Here is a 22,078-nt window from a genome sequence, read left to right as displayed (position 1 = left end):
TACAGTGTGCAAATCCCAATCACATGCATCATCCATCATTTAAAGTGCTAGAAGTGAGAAAACACATTCCTGTGTTTACTATAATGATTTGGTTTCTGCTGCGAGCCTCAGTTCATCGGGCCCATTACTTAAGTAACCTCTGTTCCGTTCCAACATCATCATTTACCGTAAATCAATAAACATAAAGTGTGTGTGTGTGTGTGTGTGTGTGTGTGTGTGTGTGTGTGTGTGTGTGTGTGTGTGTGTGTGTGTGTGTGTGTGTGTGTGTGTGTGTGAGTGTGTGTGTGTGTGTAACTGAATGTCCGTGAAGGGTTTTTTCTGATAAGGAAGATGGAAATATTTCTCACATATTGAGCTTAGCAAGAAGAAGGAGATGCTGAGAGTTTTATGAATGTGCTATAAATTACAGTTGTTGTGATGTGCTGTTGTATAGTGCACATAAAGTGGGAGCAAATGGTTTGCTGTGGAAAAAGTGTTTTTATGCATGATAGTCTTAAATGGTGTGAATGGTACACATCAGTGTTGTTGAACAGACTGTATAGTCATAGGTCGTGTAGGAGCATCCGTACATGTCAGGTGTATGTGAGATTTCACGTCTGTACTCTGTTCCCACAACTGGTGTCTTCACTGTGCATTTTTGTCAAACTGCCTTATTTTAACTTTGTAAACAAACTCATGGACAGTCTGCCTGGTAAAAAGACTTTGAAACTGACTATTAATTTGTACAAAAAGAGTGTTGCATCAGTGAGTCATCCAAATCAATGTTAAGTCCTTCAAAGCATCCACGTATACAAGATCTTTCAACTTTCTCAAAGTAAAGGTTTACATTTTTGTTCACACTGTATCGTAATATCATACCCACATGTCCATATTGGCTGCAGTAATAATTCCTTCTCTCTGTACTGGCCGTGAAGAATCCCTTCCTAACAGGACTCCAGTGTAAACACATGTTCACACATCCTCAAAGCAATTTCAGTCTAAAGCAACTGGACTCTGTTATTTGTCTAGGAAGACGTTTCACCTCTCATCCATGAGGCTTCTGTCAAGAATCAGTCAGTACCTTCGTCTCTTCCTTTTTGTGTGAGTTTGTCACCCTCTGTCTGTGTTTCCCTGTATGTGTGTCCCTCCTGTTTCCTGTGATCTAGGTCCGGTAGGCGTTCCCCCAAGCTGCAGCCTGTTACGCTGATCACCTGGTAGACTACTTATACCCTGAGCTGACAGGCATGCAGCGCCGGACCGTTGTATTCCTTCATTGTTTCCCGTGTTCCTGTTTCCCGTCCGTCTCCCTGATCTTCCGTCGTCTCCTCGTTCCTGTTTTTCCCTCGACCATCTCGTCATTTGTATTTCCTGTTTTCCCTGTAGTGTTTTGCGTTTTTTTTATAGTTAATTCAATTTTTGTTTGTTCTTTTATTCAGTGTCCGTGTCTGCATTGGGTACACCCTTTTTGTGTGTTATATCTGTACCGTTCATGACAGCTTCATCATCTGTCCTCTCTGTCCAGGATTTGGACATTGTTGTCATCAAAGGAGTGGGCTTTCTCCTTGAGATGTAAGTGGACAGCAGAGTGCTAACTCCAGAGAACAGAGAGCTAACTCCTTAGGCCTGGACTCTGCTGTCCACTTACATCTCAAGGAGAAAGCCCACTCCCAGAGGATAGATGGTTTGAAAGAGGAGTAAAAGAAGACATCTATGCAAAAGTAGAGAAACCATCGCTAAACAGAGGAGGAGGTCTGAGACACCACTTATCTCCAATTTACTATTCAGCCCTTTCATCTTTTCCCAATAGACTCAACAATCTAACCTCAGAGAACAACTGTTCACAAATGGCCTCCTGTGACCCCAACGACTGTCGTTAAGACTCAATAGAGCACTAACGAAGTCTAAACCTACTTCCCACCAACGACTGTCACTCTAACGACGGTCGTTGACACTTGGAGCACAAAGGGTTCCAGTGACATCATCGGCCTTGTGAGAGGTACCTGGATCTCCACACCAGTAACTTGGTCCAGTCCCAAGTTAAAGCATATCATACAGTGTAACATTGAAAGATACCTGTTTAATTTGGCTATCTTAGTCTTCTAAAGTGTCATAATGTCAGCTGATCTTTGGAATGCATTTTTGCCCAGGGTCTCCCCCTCTCTCTTATCCCATTTCCAGTCTGTACTATCTAATAAAGACTTGGAAAACTGGCAAAAAAAATTAGCTCTAGCTGGACGTCAAACAGCGATACGTCGACAACTGACAAATTTGCTGAAGTGAACATGTCATCTTAATACTGTGTTGGTTTGATTTTTAGTGTCTGTTTGCTTCTATTATCTTTTAGTACAAGTTATTTTTCACCTATCTTCCTGGTGTAATGAAAAAAACATCTGAACTGTCCATTAACCTTTTAGGGTTCAGTATAGAAATAGTTTCACCAGCTGGGATGTAAAATATTTGACGCTCATCAAAACTTACTGATGACTCACTGATGCAAATTTGTACAAGTTTACTGTCAGTTTCAAAGCCTCTGTCTTTTTACCAAAGCGACAGACTGCCTCTGAGTTTATAAACAGAGTTAAAATAAGGGAGAAAAAAGCTCACTGAAGACATCAGTGATGATCCTCCCAGCATCAGGAAATAAAACCACGTCCGTCCCCATAGAAGCTAACCCTTGATTACGGTTCACAATTTAACAAATGTTTTGATGGGGGGAAAAAAGTCAAAATGTTATTTATGGATATATGTAAGAACTCTGGTTCTATTAATTGTTTTGTGTTTCATTGTGATAACAGGAACCTTTTCTCACACTGTGTTGCGGAGTCGGCAGGAGGGTATGCGATTGCTATGAGAAAAGCTGAGATAGCTTATTATGTTTTCCAAATATATCACCATGACAACCATTACATTTCAACTACATGTTAAAATGACTTGGCTCTGAGGACTGCCCTCAGATCATGGTAAGAGGTGTACTTTATGCTCTCTTCTTGTACAAGAATACATTTAGTTTTTATTCTAATTTGATTCTGGTTCCGAACTGGTCCTTATGTCACAAGTTTTTCTAACACATTTTACAGCTGAAACTCAAGACAAGAAGAAAATTCAAGCCTTGTTATCAGTTGTAGAAGTGGTGAGCACAACTCTTAGGGAGTCCACCTTTGAGAATGCGCTACAGTCCAGTGGAGCAGAAGAGGAATTCCATGACTGCAATTATTGAACAACAGGGTGCAGAAGAAGTATTTGAGCTGGGAAGAAGGAACGAGTGGGGGTAGTGGGCAAAAAGTCAGGCGAGGGTAAAATGTCAACAAGTAATAAAACACTGACACAAAACCAAATCAATTTTTATGTCTCTGTTTACTTTATTCTAAAAGAAACAGACAGGGGTATACTGTAAATGAGATGATACACAACATTGAGAAGGAAAATATTAGAGAAAGGAATGGCATGGTAAATAAATGCAGGCTTCAGAAGGGTATTTGAACACCCAGCAAACTGGAGTTCCTTAGTACAGGAGACAACACACAGCACAGTGCATCCTTTAAAGTCAATAATACAATGACTCTGTCATTCACACAAAATCATATTGCCACTTAACAAAACAAAATTAATGTACTGGGTATATCCTCAATCCAGGCTACTTGGAAACGGCACACAGCTTATTACAAACAGTGGCAGAAGGCACTATGCTGAAGATCTATCGTATGTGTGTTTTTTAAAAAGTGGTACTGTAGAGTAGCTTCACATTCATTTTCATAAAATAGAAAAAGGCACACAGAACTGCTGGCAGAGGAACTATGGACACATCCGTCAGACGGGACGGAAAACTAAAGAATCCACAAAGTCAAAAACATACATGTGCACAACCATGTGTTACAAGGCACTATAGTAAAACATTATATATGTGGTAAAAAAAAAAAAAGAAGAAAGAATAGAGGAGGTGGTATATACATCCGGGCATTTAAACATGTTATGGAAAACATACCCTGAATGACTGTCTCTCTCAAAGTCAACAAAACAGACAAGACAAGGATATCATATCTCTTTTACTTCAACAAAGACTAATTAATCTTGCTACAATATGCTTTGAAAGGCTATTGTTCATATTCTTTCTCAAATGATGTCTGTTTGTCTGTTTTGAATTCCTCAGTGAGAGGGTTTTATCTGTTGACAGAATCTAAACCATGGTAAGGCCAGAAGACTCCCAAACTACAAGTACTGCTCCCTTTTCTCTGGTGGGGTACTTTTAACATTTGGTCTGCAATTCAAAAGGGAAAAAAAGACACGTTTCAGTCAAAGTATAGTCACAGCGCACAAAATAAACCCAAATGACACATTTACAAAAACACCCAGAGGTCATAGGATATACTGTAAGTGAAATCATAAATCAGCACAACAAAAATCACAAAGGGTTTCAACTCATTGTTAACTTTCGGCCAGTAATGGGACAGAGGAGGGTGTAGGAGGTGAAGTGAAGGGTTGGCAGGTTGAAATGGAGGAGGCCACCTCATTTCTTAAATAGAAGGTCTAAACACATATCCTTTAAGAGTCCATATTTACAGAAAAGGCTCTGGAGGTAGGGGAAGCAGGGAGAGGACAATGCATCTGGGTTCCCATTAAAACTGATAAGGTGCAGATATACTGAGGAGAATGAATATTCTACTACAACAGGTCCAAATTTAGGGTCTAAGAGATAAGAGGAAAGGGGGAAGACAGTGGTTGGACAGTCGGACAGTCCTCGATAAAAAGGCGGGGGCTGATCAGTCAGGGAAACTAGTTTCACTCAACAACTCTGCCCTGAATTAGAGGAGAGAAGAAGACAGCCAGAGAAGAACAGGATTAGAGGACAGGAGGGGGAATAAGAGACATATCAAGACCTCTCAGATCCTCACAGCTATGAGGTGTTAGAAAAATGTTAATGAAAAGAATTGAAGTCAATGAGAAGGAGTATGGGAGGTGATGCTATCTGTTTCATGTTTCAAATAAATATTAATAATGATGGACTAACTGATGAAGGTGAAACAATGTTTCATTCTCATTTTTGTCAAATCATTACTTTAAATGTGTATTTTCTTTTCTTTGGACATAGCTTTATAGGTAGTGTTTTATCAGACTTGTTGTTGAGCAATCCCTATTCAAAGCACAACTGCTAATGACAGACCAGTGACTCCTGACATCCACCCTTATTTAAAGGACACAAGGAATTTCCTACAGACCTACAACCCCCCAATCTGACAAAAGCAGAGCACTCGACAAACAAGTGTCTGCCAAGCAGAGAGGCCGTATGACTGGGAATTGGGGGCATAGGGAGGGATTCTAAGAAAATTGAATGGCTTTATTATCTGTAACAGTGATGGAGCAGCTCTTTTAGAAACACAAATTAAGGCAAATTGATGTGGGAGCATCAAGTGGGAACTCGAGAGCCAATTTAGTCCTCTGTTGAGTTTTACAGGTTCTAATGTGGGGCACATTTTTAAAATGCTGCAGTTATCTATTGTAAATTAGTTAGAAGTTTTCAAAAAACACAGTGAATTTAAATAGGACATGTTTTTATCATTATTTACAACTCTGCTGTTAGCATCATGCTAGCTTATAGTCCATCGTTTAAGTAATGTTGTAGTGTTTTATTGCATATGATCCTCAGTGAGATTATATTATACATGTGAGAAGTACATTAACTTGGATCTTAGACATTATTCTTTGGTTATACAAGAGATCATGAGATGAGTGAGTGTATGAATCTGGAATGATGATGTTAGTAAATGGAACATTGTATGTGTCAATGAGAGCCTCCGCCTTCTCTTTGTGTAGAGTCAAATTGTGACATGATCATGAACAACACTCAAACTAGTTAAAGTAAGTATACAGCTTTAGCTAACAGTTCACCTCCACTCCTGCAGTTCAGATTGCGTGATTGTTGTGTAAAACAGGGCTATAAAATAACTTATTTTAAAGTGAGGATGTTTGTCAGCTGTTATAAGCTGCCGAAGCCTAAATTGAGGACTGAACACACCTGCTTCTTTATTTTCATTTTGGTTGTTTCAACACGTAAGCAGTCTGTCAGACTGTAGCTACGGAAATCGTTGTTGGATGGCTTAAATAAAGTTTGTGGTTCATAAAGGCTTAAGATATTTTAACGTTTTGTTCAACGAGATTCTACGAGATACAACAACCTCTGTTTCTCCCATTAACAGGAGCTGCTCAATGACTTTTCCAAGTTTTTGTATAATAAATTTGGAGCTCTCTCTTTATACAACAAAACTGCACCAGTGGAGTGTGAATACACAAAGAAATATGGAGGTAAAACATAGATGCAGCTCCAACCAGGAAGCATTGGACATGCTAATAAAAGAGATAGTTCTCACTCCATGTCCATTCTCTCTGGGTATCTGCTGTGATACACCTTGCATTGCCTTTTGATGTTTTCATGTGTTCTCTTCTTTTTTTTTTTAAGTGTAAGATTCACAGTGAGTAGTTGTGATGTTTGGGGTCAGATTTAAGCAGCTATACTAATTTTAAGTAACTTAAATAATGACATTTAGGTACATGAAAGGTTTCCATTCACAAATGATTAATATCATTGGGTAAACTGGATGATTGACAGGAACTATATAGATGGTTTGCTCACAACTAATTCAGTAAAGTTTGTTTGTTTTAAGCCACTAAAATATATCCTACTGTGTGTAATACTGTACTGTATGTGTACTGTATTATTAGTGCCTACTGTATGTATGCCACTGTGTAAGTACTACATGATTGTGTGTCTGTTTGTATTGTTTTTAGTAGGTATAATTTGAGGGTAAAAGGGGAGGCAGTGGTGCCAAGTGTATCTGGTGCTCTCTGTTTGGGTGGCTGCTAGAAGGGGGTGGGGTTTACACGTACTCCCTGGCTGTGGAAGGCTGTGATTGGCGGTAATATTGTTGCCCTCGCATGTCGTCTTTAGAACAGGAGCAGCACAGCAAAGAACCGCCCAGAACCGTCAGACTGGCAGCCGCCCAGCCCACAAACAGGGCCGAGCCGAACTCATACCTGTGCAAGAGAGAGAGAAAAAGCTTTTATTTAAAGACTAAGGAAGACAGCCAGGATGGCTGTGTGAGTGTCAATCAAGTTCTACTGTTTTCACTTTTTCACTTCACAGACTTGCTGAGAGTAATTTTACAGAGAAGAAGAAATATCAAAGAACAACAAACGAAGAAATAATAATCTAATCTAATAATCTTGTGTTTTTATTATTAGTTTGATGTAAAACCATACTTTATTGATTCTCTAGAAAAATTAACCTCATGATGCTTGTGTGAGTATGATATCTCCACATCTTTATCAAGCCCCCACCACAGAACTTCCTGGTTGATCCAATACCAAGTGCCAAAAACTGCAGTTAGTGTCCACTAGGAGTAGTTAAAATATTCTAGAGTGCATGTTTAGGTCATATCTCCATGACAACACTGAGGGGAGTGATTTTTTTTTTGTATCAGGCTAGTGTTTATTTTATTGGAGGTTAGAGTGGCCCTCATTTCTCCTCTGAGGTATACGTCAGCCAAACGGACGTATCCCCCTCCCTCCAATGTCACATACATGCCCTTTTTTTGGTAAGAGGAAATGAGGCGGACTCAAATTCTGACAAGATGGAGACTCGCGTAGATGATGATCAAGTTGAGAAAATTGACCCAGACATCTATAATCTTGACCCACCGCATCTGTTACCTTACTTTTAGTGCACCTCAGAGGAAGGGCAAAGTGTAGAAGTCAAGAACAGCTGTCCTTGCAATAATTTTTTGTTGTTATCTCAAGATCATAAGTTAACTATTTTGTTATATCGAGAAAACAAGCAATGTTACCTCAAGATAATTAACTGGAGAAAACAAAAGATTGTTTCCTTTTATCATTTATAATGTTTATCTTGGGGATCTCGGGATCATGTTCACGAGTGTATGGACGATGGAGTGTGAGTTTGGCCGGAGAATCAGAGCAGCGGGGGCGGTATTGCAGTCGCTCTACCGCACCGAAAAGAGAACTGAGCCGGAAGGCAAAGCTCTCGATCCACCGGTCAATCTTCGTTCCTACCCTCGCCTATGGAGGGTGGCTGGAGTCTCCCTTGGAGATAGGGTGAGAAGTTCAGCCATCCGTGAGGAACTCGGAGTAGAGCCGCTGCTCCTTTGCATTGAAAGGAGCCAGTTGAGGCAGTTCGGGCATCTTGTAAGGATGCCTCCTGGGCGCCTCCCTAGGGAGGTGTTCCAGGCACGTCAAGCTGGGAGAAGGCCTCGGGGAAGACCCAGGACTAGGTGGAGAGATTATATCTCCACACTGGCCTGGGAACGCCTCGGGATCCCCCAGTTAGAGCTGGTTAATGTGGCCCGGGGAAGGGAAGTTTGGGGTCCCCTGCTGGAGCTGCTGCCCCCGCGACCCGACCCCGGATAAGCGGTTGAAGATGAGATGAGATGTTTATCATCAATCAAAACTGCAAATGAGCTGACGGTGGTGGACTTTGTGAAGTTGGTTTTCAAAATAAGGTGCTTACAAAGATTATATATAAAATACACATGAAATAAGATTATTTTGATTATAATCATAAAAAGCACAAACATGTCACCTATGTCCTTCTAAAGAAAAAGGAATATACCACTACATTCCGAGGGAAATATCTCTATTATTGGATTTTTGGTTAGCTGGAAAACAAATTAACTGAATATTTCCTGACACTGACTGATACATTTGAGTTGACCACACCTTTGACTACATACAGACACAAAATCCAGCATTTTTACTGTATCATTTTAGAGATATTACAAGGTCACATCAGCTTGATTTGGGCTGTTTAACCACATTTAACATAAATGTCAGCACATGGGTGCAAGACAGTTGTAGCGTCGGTGGGTTTTAACCAAAGTGATGTGAGTGAGTGAATAGACTGCAGTGCATGATGGTATGGCACTCCTAATCTCTGATAAACGTAAGTAATAAGAGGAAACAGTCTTTTGTTTTCTCGTGGTAATGAGTTAATTATTTTAACTTGATTAATATTAATGCTGTTATCAAACAATAATGGCATTTTTTTTAAAACAACCATGGCCTGTCTAGGCTTCCGTAGAAAAGACTGTAACAATCTTTAATGTCAGATAACCTTTTGATTTCTTAATCGTACATGCTATTTTTTTTTTAACTTTATTTCATGGTTAGAGGCAGGGCTGCTCAATGAAAAATAGATACTATTTTGCTGTTTGAAGTGCCACTAAAACAATAATATTAACTGTGATACAACTGTTGTTTAGGATGTTTTACGGCAATAAGGTTGAATTCTGCAACACTGAACATAGATGACTGTTGACTCAAGGCTGCTGTAACTATACAGACTGGAGATTATTACTGTTTGTAACGTCATCAATACTAGGACAAGGGAGGGCAATTTATCTGAACATGAAACAACATATCCAGCGTCAGACTGCTCTGAAAATAGGCAATAGACAAAATGAAAAAGCAGAGCTAGCAAGTGAGGGCTGAAACATTACTACTTCAATGCTGTTATATAAACACTCAACAGATGAGAACTCCGGAAGCAGACATCTTTTCTTCTGTCAGTTTCTCTGTCCTACCTCTGCACTGCCTCTACTCATCATCAATTCAAACAGACATCACACACCTTATTGTCCCCTCTTTAGATTGTGTTCTGTTAATCATATGACCTCCAATGGATAATTTGATGGCTTTTGGATTATGTAAAGATTTGCACACAGTAGACTGTATGCAGAAAAATGCTTTTTTTCAGCTAATATAAATGATGACAGTAAGAATTTAGATAGCACATACATGATGAATAAAATATGTCACTTTACCATCAATACTTAACAAGGCTCCCATGTTAGACAATCCCACATTATCTTATTTCTGAGAGCATTTGAGGGGTCATGACACTTGGATCTAAAGTAAAGGGATACTAGTGGGAAGGTTGTATACATATAATCTAGTCTGAGTTGAGTGTCAGCAGTTCTTCTACATACCTGGCGTTGGGCGGTGTATTTGGGTTGAAGAACTGATAGGACACCTGAGTGGCATACCAGGACACAGACACAAGTGTGCATAGACCTGTGGCAGGAGAAAAGGTCAATAAGAGTATGTTAGTTCTCTGTATCAGCTAAACCTGCAAGCATTCACTGTATAACAGCACACAAATGAATCCATATTTAGTTAATGTTCTTCCTTGGGCTTGTGGTTTATATCTGAGGTCAGCGACTAATGCCTCTGAAATGACCACATCCTGTTTACAGCAGGGACTCTAATTACAACGAAGACCCACAGTGAGAGATACAGGCTAGAAACATTTAGCACCACTCTTGCTAAGTGCACTGGTTACTGGTGATGCTGCTGTATATTAAAGATTGCAAACTAAACAAAGCGCTAACAGCAAAAATCTCACCAGCGAGCAGGAATAGAGCTCCTCCGGTCACAGCGATGCGGGTTTTGCTCACTGGGTTGTTATCTCCCACCTTAGTGCACTTCATGCCCACCACGCTGACGATGATGCCGATAAAGCCCAGCAGTACTGACACGACCATCAGGGCCCGACATGTCTGGATGTGGACTAGATAGAGAAAAGGAAAGCAGGAGACACAGAGCACAGAATGGCGAATGGTGATACAATAGATGATATGGAAGAAAGGGAGGGTAAAAAAACAAAGAAGAGGAGAGGAGACAGAGAGACAAATAGAGTCTTTTAGGCCATCACTTAGAATAAAACACACATTTCTGGACATTGAGGAGATAATTATAAGGGAATGAAGCTACACATGCCACGCAGGGTTGATGGGAGACCACATACATTTCTGACAGCATCCACCATGGCCCTATTTTTTTATTGCAGGGTCATTTTCATTTCCAGAAATGACTTTCTCTGCCAAGCTCTGGGACCTTGAATGGTCCTGTAAATCATCCCCAGATAATTCCAGTGTGGTTTTGTCTTTTCAAAAATCGAATTTGCCGTCTGCACAGGCCTCAGCACACATAACTTAGTGGGAGGAACATATTTACACATATTTACACACACACACACACACACACACACACACACACACACACACACACACACACACACACACACACACACACACACACACACACACACACACACACACACACACACACAAAAACACACACACACACACACACACACACACATACAAATGCACAATATCTCCACACACTAAATTACTGTAGGTGGAATAGACACAGATGAAACACACAACTCTCACACACGGGGGAGCTGTAGGAGGGCCTGCTTTACATGTTTCACACAGTGGGATTAGTGTAGCTTTGTCACAAAGCAAGATTGTTTTCATGGGGATGTCGCCACAGCGATCAGACATTGTTGCTTCAAATGCAGCCGCTCACAAATGTGTTTGAGGCAATGCTAGGGGCTTAATGATACCATCAAAATACTGATGAAGTGTGTCTTATTTTTACGAGCAAGGGGATTTTTGAAATCCCATCAGTAGAAAACATGAAAAGTCCAACATCCTGATTCTGATATGTGACAAGACTGACAAATATGGTATTTAAAGTAAACATAACAGAGCATTTTATACAGGTTTAACAGGGCTACATGCATTAGCTTTAAATAACAATGACTTCAAGCGTAAGCCAGTGTTTATAGATCACAGGACATGAAAGGATCAAATTACACCAAAGTCACAAACATATCATTACAGAATAGACTGAATAAAAAATCATAAAGGGACTGTACTCGATATTCAAGACATTAACATAGCAGCAAACAACTATTAGATATTAGTGGCATAATGGCATCCTGACAGAGGATGAAGTCACTCCCTCTGTGTGTGTGTGTTGGAATCTGAGTTTCTCTGTTGTTTGTCTAGCCAGCCCGGAAATACTTACATGTTAGTGCATGTGGTCATGAAATAACCGCACTGTTTTTCATGTATTGAGATGAGAACCCTATGGAGAAAATCACAACCCACTTTTTTTTCAGTATTTCCAGTAGAACACCTTTAAAGCAAGGTCCCCTTACTTGTTTGTTCAGGGCTTTCAACTGCATTTCCTGACCTTCAAAACTTCACAAAAAATAAAAAATAAAGCAAAGTCTCTTTTGGGGATCAAACTTTCCAAGAACAACAATAACGTTTCACATTCATCTAGTACAGACAGAGTTGAATAAAACAGTATAGAACAGTCTGAAAAAACATTAAACAATACTGTTTATGGAGCTTTCAACTGCATCTTACAGTTGTCAAAGCGAAAGATAGTAAGATTACCTTGAGTGAAGATTTTGTTGAAACTACTGTTTCCAAAGTCAAGGGTGGACTTTCATGTTCAATTATATGGATTGCATTAATGCAGTAACATAGCTTGTCAAATTGTGACTTTTATCCTGAGATTTCTTAAAGAGCTAGACAAAATGCATCTCACCATCTTAACCTACCTATAGTTAAGATTTTTAACTCTTTCAAAGTCAAGAATGAACTTTCATAATTTGTCCCCAAAACAAATATTAACTCAGGGTCTACTTACTAGTTTCTTTCAGGGCTTTCAATCATATTTCACTGTCTTCAAAGCCCTTGTCTTCAAAAGGACCTTAAGTGACCTTAAATGTCTTTTTGTCAAAAATAAAGTTTCTAAGATTGAGAAAGAACTTTTGTGCTCAACTAGAATAGAATACAATAGTTTTACAACAAACAACAAACAAAGATAAATTAAGCTTCAAAGATAGTTTTTTTCTTAAGCTTTCAAATGCATCTCACCATCTACAGAGCTCAAGAAAAAAACTAATAAGTGTATTTGATATAGCCTGGAATAGACTTGAGCAGAATAAAATAGAATATACTAGTCTGACAATAGTATATTGACAACTTGTGAGCTTTCACTCACAAGTTGTTATCTTTACAGCTCTGAATAAAGTTCGGACTTGTAGTTAATGTCAGGAGAAGGCTGTCACATAAGATGTCATGCTAAGCTATAACAGAATAGGACCATATGGGTTAGAAAAAGGAAAAAGCTTTTCAAAAAGAGCTCTAGAGCAACAGCCTTAGCAGGATCCTGAACTCATTGAACTCATCATTTGTCATTGTGATAGAAATACACACACCATCATTCATGATGCAGCAGTGAAGTAGCATTTCAGAAGTTGATCTGAAGGGACTTATGATGGGGAAAGAGGATGATAGAATCTTTGAAGTCTGATTTATGGCTCCAGAGTTCCTTTTGATGGAGAGTCTGAATAGTCTTCAACAGAGAGAGGTTTGATTTTCTTTTTTCTTTCATCCACTCTGAGCATTCCTGTTTTGTTTTTTTCTGGGGTCGTAAAGGGGTTCAGGGCCATGCTCTGACCAATTTCAGTTGGTGACAAACCAGAAGGGACTTTGAGGGCCTTTAGGGTAAAGGAAAGGCTAAAAGGAGGGAGGGAGATGGGGGATGGCTGGCTCACCCACTACGCCATTTCTCTCCAGTGCCAAGGTTGGCAGTGCCAGCCACAAGCTTTCAATGAGTATGTGTGCTCACTGGAGAGTGTGTAGGCTCTGCACGGTCTTATTGTGAGGTCACTTGTGACTCTGTCGTACGTAATATATGTTTGCCCACTCACTACACAGCTATGAAACTAAACTGTATTTGATAACTCCAGCCCTTTTCCAACTCACTTTTACCTCAAACGTCAATCACATACTTACTGATCTAATGTTCCTGATTGTATTACCACACTTTATTTGGCAAAAATTTAATTTCCATTTGTTCCCTTGTCCCGTTCGTTTATTAAGACACCCAGTGAGTACAGACTGAAGACAGCCACAGGATATATGCTTCTAGAGGGTTAAATATATGTTCCTCTGAATGAACACAGCATTGAGAAGTTGTGACCAAGCATTCTTGATCAATCACAGGTTTATTCAGGTGTTTCCCCAGACAGATTATAAAAGGGAGCAGATCAGCATCCAATCATGTGTCAGGGGTCAGAGAAGGCACTGCAGGTCTGAATCTTGATTAGGCACCCCTCTGGCCTAGGTTTGAACCAGAAGTAGCACAGATTTGAGTCTTGAAGCAACTCTCCTCCCTCGATATATTCGCAGCAGGAGCAGCATGTGATGGAGGATATAATTGTTCACCAGACTGTGCTGTGCTCTACTGATGCGGCCAGGCAGCCGTAGTGGAAACTGTTGGATCTGCTGCTGGTCTACTGAGTATTTTTTCTCAAAAAGGAAATTATGATCAGGGTAATACACACCTGAGAAGGGGGGTTATTATTTTCAGATGAGTGTGGATGGTGGTGCTGAAAGGACAGCTCTGCAGAACCTGAAACACCTAAACAGGATATTAAAGACACAAAGACCTGGCTCTGCCAATGTCTTCTGTCATATTATTATATAAATGTTCACTTCTAAATGTCATGCTGCTTGCTGAATGTAGCTTGAGATACAGTAGATGAGAAAATCATTACTGTAATCTTTAGACATATTGGGTCAGCTGCCCAAGAGCCGAATTGGCTCAATCAGTGCACAAGCAGCTGTCCAATCCACAAATCCATTTCCCTTAGTTGTCCTTTATTAAGGGATTAGGCTGGTGTTATTATTGTGTTTCTTTTGCTCGGCCAAACCCATAAAAAACCAGTACAAGTACATCTCTGAAAATCATAAATATATACTCCACAATACCCTCCAACAGCTGGTAACTGTAGTTTTTAGTAAATGGTACTTAAACAGGAATAAAAAGTACATTTGTTTGAGACTGTTCTGAGCTATTGATTAATACACATTTGGGGTATATTGGAATGAGACAAAATTAATTACACTGTATGTTCATGCTACTAAAGGAATATGTCACCAGTGCAACCAGCCTGTTTTCATTCCCTAGGCTGTTTTGTCACAGCCCTCTGGGTTTGGCACTGACGCACAAGGCACTAAAAGCACAGGGCTTTCTACTGTGAACCCCTCTGTAAACGCTCAGAGCAAGTGCTACAGGATTAAGAGCGCCACATAGTCCATAGGGAGGCAAGTTGTGGTGGTGGATGAATCAACAAACACCAGACTTTCCCTCAGGATACTTCTTTTTGAATTCACAATATTAACCACCATGTTTAAAACAGCGACTGTAGCGAAGCATCATGTGTTTGATGTGCAAGGCTAACAAGAGTACTGACAAGTGACACCAAAAGGGTCTTGACCAAACATCTGTATGTGACTTGTTTGGACAAGGACGGGTTGGTGCAACAGTGTGGCTCACTGATGTGTTTAGACTAGTTTGCTGACAATAAGAACAGTACAGAATATTACTTTTTACACTAGAAAGGTATTTGTGATGGGAAAAAATATGGCAAATGGCAAACATTATGTGACGTTAATGCCTTCCTTGACCAGTTAGGATAACTGGGATACCACCCTGTTTAGTCAAGGAAACAAATGGAACAATGTGTGCATGTGGGGAAGACAGAGCGCATTCTGGGAATATCTCTGGTGTTTGGCTCAACACTGCCCTTTTCTTCTCCTAAAAGCCTCTATTCATCCACAAGGACAATACGCTGTTCTTATTGCTGCAATCAACCAAAGGAGATAGGAGATCAGCACAGGCAGAAGCGCAGAGAGCAGTCACAGGCAGCTGTCACAGACAACGCCGCAGAAAGTGTTTTGATATGATGATTTACCAAGACACTGAAATGTTTGCAAAGTGCCACATTTGTTGCTTCAAGGCAAGAGTGCCACAATAGGAGCTGTGAGCACATCACTCTCAAAGCACAGAGAAAAAAAACCAGAACAACTGTTCAATTGTTTTATGAAAATGACTTCTGAACGAGCCCACCCCCTGTAATCTTTCATTAGAATCTCAAATAGGATGATTTAAGCAGACAGTAGATGGATGGATTCCTATAATCTGTGTGCCATTAATTATGAGTCACTAGGTCCTACTAACAGATTGGAGATGACAGGAGGCTCATATTCTGAGCTAATTTACTGAACCCCACATTCCTGACCCCCTCCCACTCCTCACTTTACGTTTCATGATGTTTGGGAGTTTTACTTCATTACAGATTTGAACAGAAGCATTTAAATTGAGAGTTACACTTATGAAATGAATGTGTGCCAGATAGTAAGGGCTTGGAGACTTGTTTTTCTTCTTTTTTTGATGCTGATCAATCAATTTCACTGGAACTTTTTGTTTTGTCATCTTGGCTGATGAGAAGTCACATATAGAATTGTCTTGTCAAAAAGACGATTAATAAAGAAAATTAAATGAGAGCAGTCAAGAAAGAAAGTATGTTTGAAGTATGCAGTGATTAAACAAAATAGATACCTTTCTTGGTGATGCTTTACAAGCAGATTATTGCCATATCATCATCTGACAAATGATCTAATAAATATAATTTGATCAGCTACACACATTGTATATTTTGTTAGTTTGATTATGTTTCAATGTGATAACAATCATAAAACAAACAATACACCTATATTAGCATAGAATCCATTAAAAAATGTTTTACCAAACAGTGTAGAAGGAGTAACAGCCATAACAAAAGCCATTACAAGTTAGTCAAGTTTTGTTGAGGCAAATTGACACATGGTACTCACTGTCCAGCGAGAGCATGGAGTCAAAGATCTTGCACTGCACCTGTCCTGTACTCTGCGAGGCGCAGCTCATCCACAGCCCCTCGTACAGACCCACGGCCGTGATGATGGCATCACCAGCGTACGATGACTGCTTCCACTGGGGCAAGGCGGTGGTGGAGATGATGCCGATCCAGCCGCCCAATGCTAGGAAATAACCCAACAGCTGGAGACCTGAGTTGGCCATCCTTATCTATCTCTGCCCCTCTACTTCTGTCTGGTCTTGATCTTTCACTCCCTGTTTCACTTGCAATAGCTTTTGTTCGGGTGACTCTGGTGTGTCGCCCTGTCTTTGAGCCTTACTTGTGGACACACCTGTTGCAATCCTGTTAATTGTTTCACTTTTCTCTATCTGTTTTGTCTCTGAGCATCTCCTTCTGCCTCTCTGCTTTAACTTTTATCTGCAGAACTCCCCTCTTTCTTCTCGTCTTTAACTCTTTTTTTCCTGAGCTCTCCAAGCCCGGGCTGGTTTCTGACGGTCAGTTGGGATAATGAGTTGACGTCTCCCCACAGGACTGTCTTGTCTGATTCCTTGATCTCTTTGGGGCTGAGTCAAAGTAGAAGAAAGCCGTTTTAGTGGTCAGTGGTTCAGTTCATCAAGCATTGTCCCTGGGCTGCCTCACTCTCTGCATGGCTTCTTCCAATTGTCTCTCTCTCTGCTGCTTACTTTCCCCCCACTACAATCTTTCCATCTGCTCCAGGCTCAAGTGGCTCAATGAGGGGTAGCAGAAAAAAAGGAAAAGGAAGGAAAAAAAACATGAACACAAAAAGTCCTTAACAGGCTGACCATGGAGAGATGGGGTAAAGGGCTAGCTTGTGATTGGACTGCTCTGTGTTGTGGGAACGCCTACTGGGAGGGGAAAAACATGGGCTGGTTGGGCAAACAGGCACTCTTTCAAACCGAGAAAGAAAGAAAAAGATGTAGCTCAGAAAGGAAAACAGCATTGATAAAATCAATAAAAATAATCAATATTTCTTACAAACTATTCCCATCCAACTGACCCCAAAACTTGAGCATGGTGTTTCACCAGGTCTCTGATGCATTGATCTTTTAAAGGTTTGCCACCCCCGCTGAAGGTGTGGAGGAGGTGGTGGTAAAGTGCAACAAACACACGTAAATCAGTATCTAAACAATGCCAGGCTGAAAAGGACGTGTCACATCCAGACAGACCCTCTGGAAATTATGGGCTGCCAAGGCAAGCCTCCACCATCACCATAGCAACCGCGACAAATGAAGAGAGAGAAAAAGAGAGCAAGTGAGAGTTCACCCGACTGCACATCCTTAAGAGCTGCAAATGCAGACACACTCCTTTCTTTTGTGGGTTTGGAGAGTGCAGAAACCTGTTTTCCCACAGTTGCACGCCCTCTCAGCTCAGCTTCAACTCATTACATTACCTTCAATTCACTTCAGACTAACTCTGTTATTCTATTCTGCCAATTAGACTGTCCACACAGTCTGTCCCAGAGACATGGTCCTTTTTTCACATCTGTAAGAGACATGTCTCACCCCTGCTCTGCACAGACACATGCAGCAGGCTATGTTCTTGTCTACAACTCAAGGTTGTTTTCAGCTGACTTTGGATGTAAAACCTTTTACTCACCTTAGAATAATAGCAAAAATATAAATGGATATAATGGAAAAGCAGGATGCTGTTGTTGGTCTAATTGTTCTGCTTTAAAGAGCATTTAATCATCTGTTTGCCCTTTTGTTTCTTTTCTTAACTCCCCTACCAACTGAACCTTGAACTTAACATTACAAAAACACATGAACATGTGAACATGCATGTGACCGCACTTATCCAACCGGCACTGAGCATGTCTTTGAAAAGCCTTAACTAAATATACACACACACTCACAAATTGACACATATGGTATTTATGAATAGAAAGAGCCATACATGGAGGTCTAGACACAGTTCAAACCTGCCATGGTTTATCATCCTCTGAGTCTTTCTCATCCACACTGTTATTCAAACGATCCTCACCCAAAAAATGCCTGAACAGGTCAATTGTGCACGCAGCTTATGACAAGGAAGACAAGGAAGTAATGTGTGTAGTTATAAGAGCCCCAAACTCTGTGTAAGGATGAACTTTGACTTCCATCTCTGATTTAGTGATGTCCTGACTGATTTTAAGCCAATCAGAATCTTTTTCTGACTTGGTTTTTTTGTTGCCTCAATTTACGTTTCACAACATTAAATACAACGGTAAGGTGTATTGGTAATGTCATCTCTGCAATCGCGTGTTTCAATGTGATATCATGCTGACCCTCCCCTTTTTTCTTGTCTGATTCCAACTCATATATTAGTCCGGTTAGTTCCATTGCCCATATTGCTAGCGCTAGTTGGCATTCAAAACAATGAATGAATTTGGTAACATTCAGCAGCTACGCTGCAGCAATCCAACATTGTTTCCAACAGAATTAGATTATATCTGTGGTTGTACTAGCTTTTTTATAGCAACACCATGTAGTTTTTCAGCCTTCATAATATACTGTATTGAAACTAAACTAAATAAGCTAAGGTTTTTTAGGAGGAGACCAAGAAAAGAAAGAGGAAGAGTGAAAGAATCATAGGCCGGACAAGGATTGATACTGGCCCAACGTTCAGTCGCAGTGAACTAAAGGAGGAAAAGGGATTCACCACCGATGGCCACTTGGCTCTCATGCTGTTGGACTACTAGTAAGTATATTAAATTATAACCATACAACATTACATGCTGAAATATAGGCCACTCTACCTGGGATGAAGATATTACACTCCCTGGTACTTCTGGCTTGGGCTTGGGCAGACTGTGTTGTGTGTATCCTTGGCTTAGATGTTGAAGAAAATACTGTTTCCCAACTGTAGGGGGAGCCCGAGAGCAAATCCTACATGTTGTTGCTTTACTTTGTTTTGTCAAGTAAAGAGTGATAAAACTGGTGACACTAAGCACAGTAATCACACTTCTGCTCTAAAACACAAGTATGATTACAAAATTATGCAATGACTTATAGTTCAGGCAAAGAATGGGTGGAATAGGGTTTTATATGTTGTTTTTCAAGTCATTGGCAAATGCCGTATTCTGTCTTTTAGGTATGAGGACGTGTTGCAATTATTATACGTTTACAGTTTCAGATTCAACATGTGTATGTATAAGTGACTGTAACCGTTGTGTGTTCAGGTTTGCAGTGCTTAATTAGAGGCTTGACATGGGGTGAGAAGTGGTGAGAGCACAGAGGTCAGCTGAGCCTGAGAGACAAGAAGACATGAAAGAGAGGCAAAACAAGTGCTAAGGTCCAGTACAGTGGGTGGAGCGGAGGGGCTTTCTGATTTTGAATCATAACACCGCACTGCAATTGGTGGGGCTTATGAAGGTACAAGTCCAAGTGAAAAACTCAACTCAGCAATGCTTTGGGTGTCAAACATTCAATGCCTGTAGGCTAAGAGCTAATACTAAGTTGTATGTCATTGCCTTCCACAAAGACCAATGGCCTGTGTGGTTTTGATCACCCCTGTTGTTGATGATCCTCATTGAAATGACTTTGTTTTTCAGATCTGCTAGCTCCATGGACACTGCTGGGTTCAGTGTAGGCAACTAAAACTACAGTTACATTTAAGAAAGATTATTATCATGGCTAACAAAAATCAGCATTTATGTTTATTGGACATATGCAAACCAGTCTCCTGCACGTAGTGCTCACACACTTTGAGTGTTATCAATATGTTACTTGTGCCTTTCACAAACAACTGTTACTTTTCACAATTCAGTATCAATGCAATTGTATTTACAGTGCCAATTCATAACAAAATTTATCTCAAGACACTTTACATATAGAGTAGGTAAAGACCAGGCGCGGAGTGGGACACCGGGACAATTCTGACTGCACCGGCCCACAACTGGCCCAACCCATCAGAGCCCACTGATCTGTACTGACTGAGACTGTTGTTATTCTGACACGAGTTAAATGACAGCTCTCTCTGTGTGTGTGTGTGTGTGTGTGTGTGTGTGTGTGTGTGTGTGTGTGTGTGTGTGTGTGTGTGTGTGTGTGTGTGTGTATGTGTGTGTGTGTAAAACACTGTTATTCAAACGATCCTCACCCAAAAAATGCCTGAACAGGTCAATTGTGCACGCAGCTTATGACAAGGAAGACAAGGAAGTAATGTGTGTAGTTATAAGAGCCCCAAACTCTGTGTAAGGATGAACTTTGACTTCCATCTCTGATTTAGTGATGTCCTGACTGATTTTAAGCCAATCAGAATCTTTTTCTGACTTGGTTTTTTTGTTGCCTCAATTTACGTTTCACAACATTAAATACAACGGTAAGGTGTATTGGTAATGTCATCTCTGCAATCGCGTGTTTCAATGTGATATCATGATGACCCTCCCCCCACTTTGATGCACTCTCCTCCAGCATCTGCTTCTTTTTCATTCTGGCCTTTTCAGCCCCTCCTTTCTCCTTTCTCTTCTTTTCCTCCATCAGGTGGAACTGAGCAAATCAAACACGCAAATCCGATTCCTTAACCACTGTAAGAAAATCCACTACTCCAACCATGCCCTCTTTCTCTCGGTCTGACAGCCGCTCATTCATCCCCATTCGTTCATTGGATAAACGCGGAGCAATCATTGGAGCGATACGCAGTTCCCATTTCCCTGTCGGCTTTGCTAAGACCATTCTACATTAATTTATGAACAAAAAAACAAGTTCAATCGTTGCCTATTTTATATTTGTGGTCATGAAAGTTATGTAACGTCTGAATAAAAATAATTAGATCAAGATAGGAAGCTAAACAAAAATCAGTAGGCTGGATTAATGAGAGTGAGTGTGACACTGTAGCAACCATGAGTGAGATGTAGAGACACAACAAGTGTTAGATATAGTGCTTGGACTTTCTATTGCTATGGTTTATAGAGATTTCTGAGATTTTAACTCAATGGGCCGGTCATGAACATCAAACGGTTGTGCAGGGCAGTCTGCCGGCCGGTTCACTTGAGCTAATTGGCCTCCGGCCGACTGGGAAATCTCCTGATAGTCCAGATGGCCACTCCATCCCTGGGAAAGACCACACTCTATGACTTATTCATGATTCACAAAGGAGCAACTATGCCCCCATGAGTAGAAACAGCATTATTGTGTACATAGCGGCAACGAAAACCTTACTTTTAACAGGCAGGAATACACCCCAACCACAAATGGTAAATGGACTACATTTATATAGTACTTTTCTAGTCAACCAATCAGTCATATGGCTTTTCAACAGGGGCCAGTGGTTGGTTGGTAGGCTGGTTCTTATGCATCAGTTTTAATACTACTTTTTAAACTGAGTCTGAGTGTGACAGGAGTGCAATACTAATGCTACAGTCAGTCGGTGGAGTACTCTCAAGACTTTTTGCCTAGTTCTTCATCCCAATAAAATGGAGGCGCATGTAGTTTAATTTGTTGTGCTCCCATTGCATTTAGAAAATGTAAGATTCCTGGAGTGTCCTTATTACTCTGATTCATCCAGACTTTACTGCCAAACAGTTTT

General features: G+C 40.5%; 1 protein-coding gene across 2 annotated transcripts; it reads right to left on the bottom strand.

Moving 5' to 3' along the window:
- Nucleotides 1-3,338: 3,338 nt before the first annotated feature.
- On the bottom strand, nucleotides 3,339-17,264 carry cldn19 (claudin 19). Of its 2 annotated transcripts, none has more exons than XM_083938951.1 (5): nucleotides 16,536-17,264; nucleotides 10,388-10,552; nucleotides 9,972-10,056; nucleotides 6,859-7,005; nucleotides 3,339-4,773 (listed from the first exon to the last, which is right to left on the bottom strand). In XM_083938951.1, the coding sequence occupies exons 1-5, from the start codon at nucleotides 16,756-16,758 to the stop codon at nucleotides 4,737-4,739; spliced, it is 657 nt and encodes a 218-aa protein (XP_083795077.1). In that variant the 5' UTR covers nucleotides 16,759-17,264; the 3' UTR covers nucleotides 3,339-4,736. The 2 variants fall into 2 exon arrangements, with proteins under 2 accessions (XP_083795077.1, XP_083795076.1); XM_083938950.1 differs by having other exon boundaries at nucleotides 3,339-4,234.
- Between the last annotated feature and the right edge of the window lie 4,814 nt (nucleotides 17,265-22,078).

This window comes from Echiichthys vipera (assembly GCF_963691815.1).
Source record: "Echiichthys vipera genome assembly, chromosome: X".
Taxonomy (NCBI): domain Eukaryota; kingdom Metazoa; phylum Chordata; class Actinopteri; order Perciformes; family Trachinidae; genus Echiichthys; species Echiichthys vipera.
Note: the sequence above shows the minus strand (reverse complement) of the source record. Positions and strands in the feature narration are given on the sequence as shown.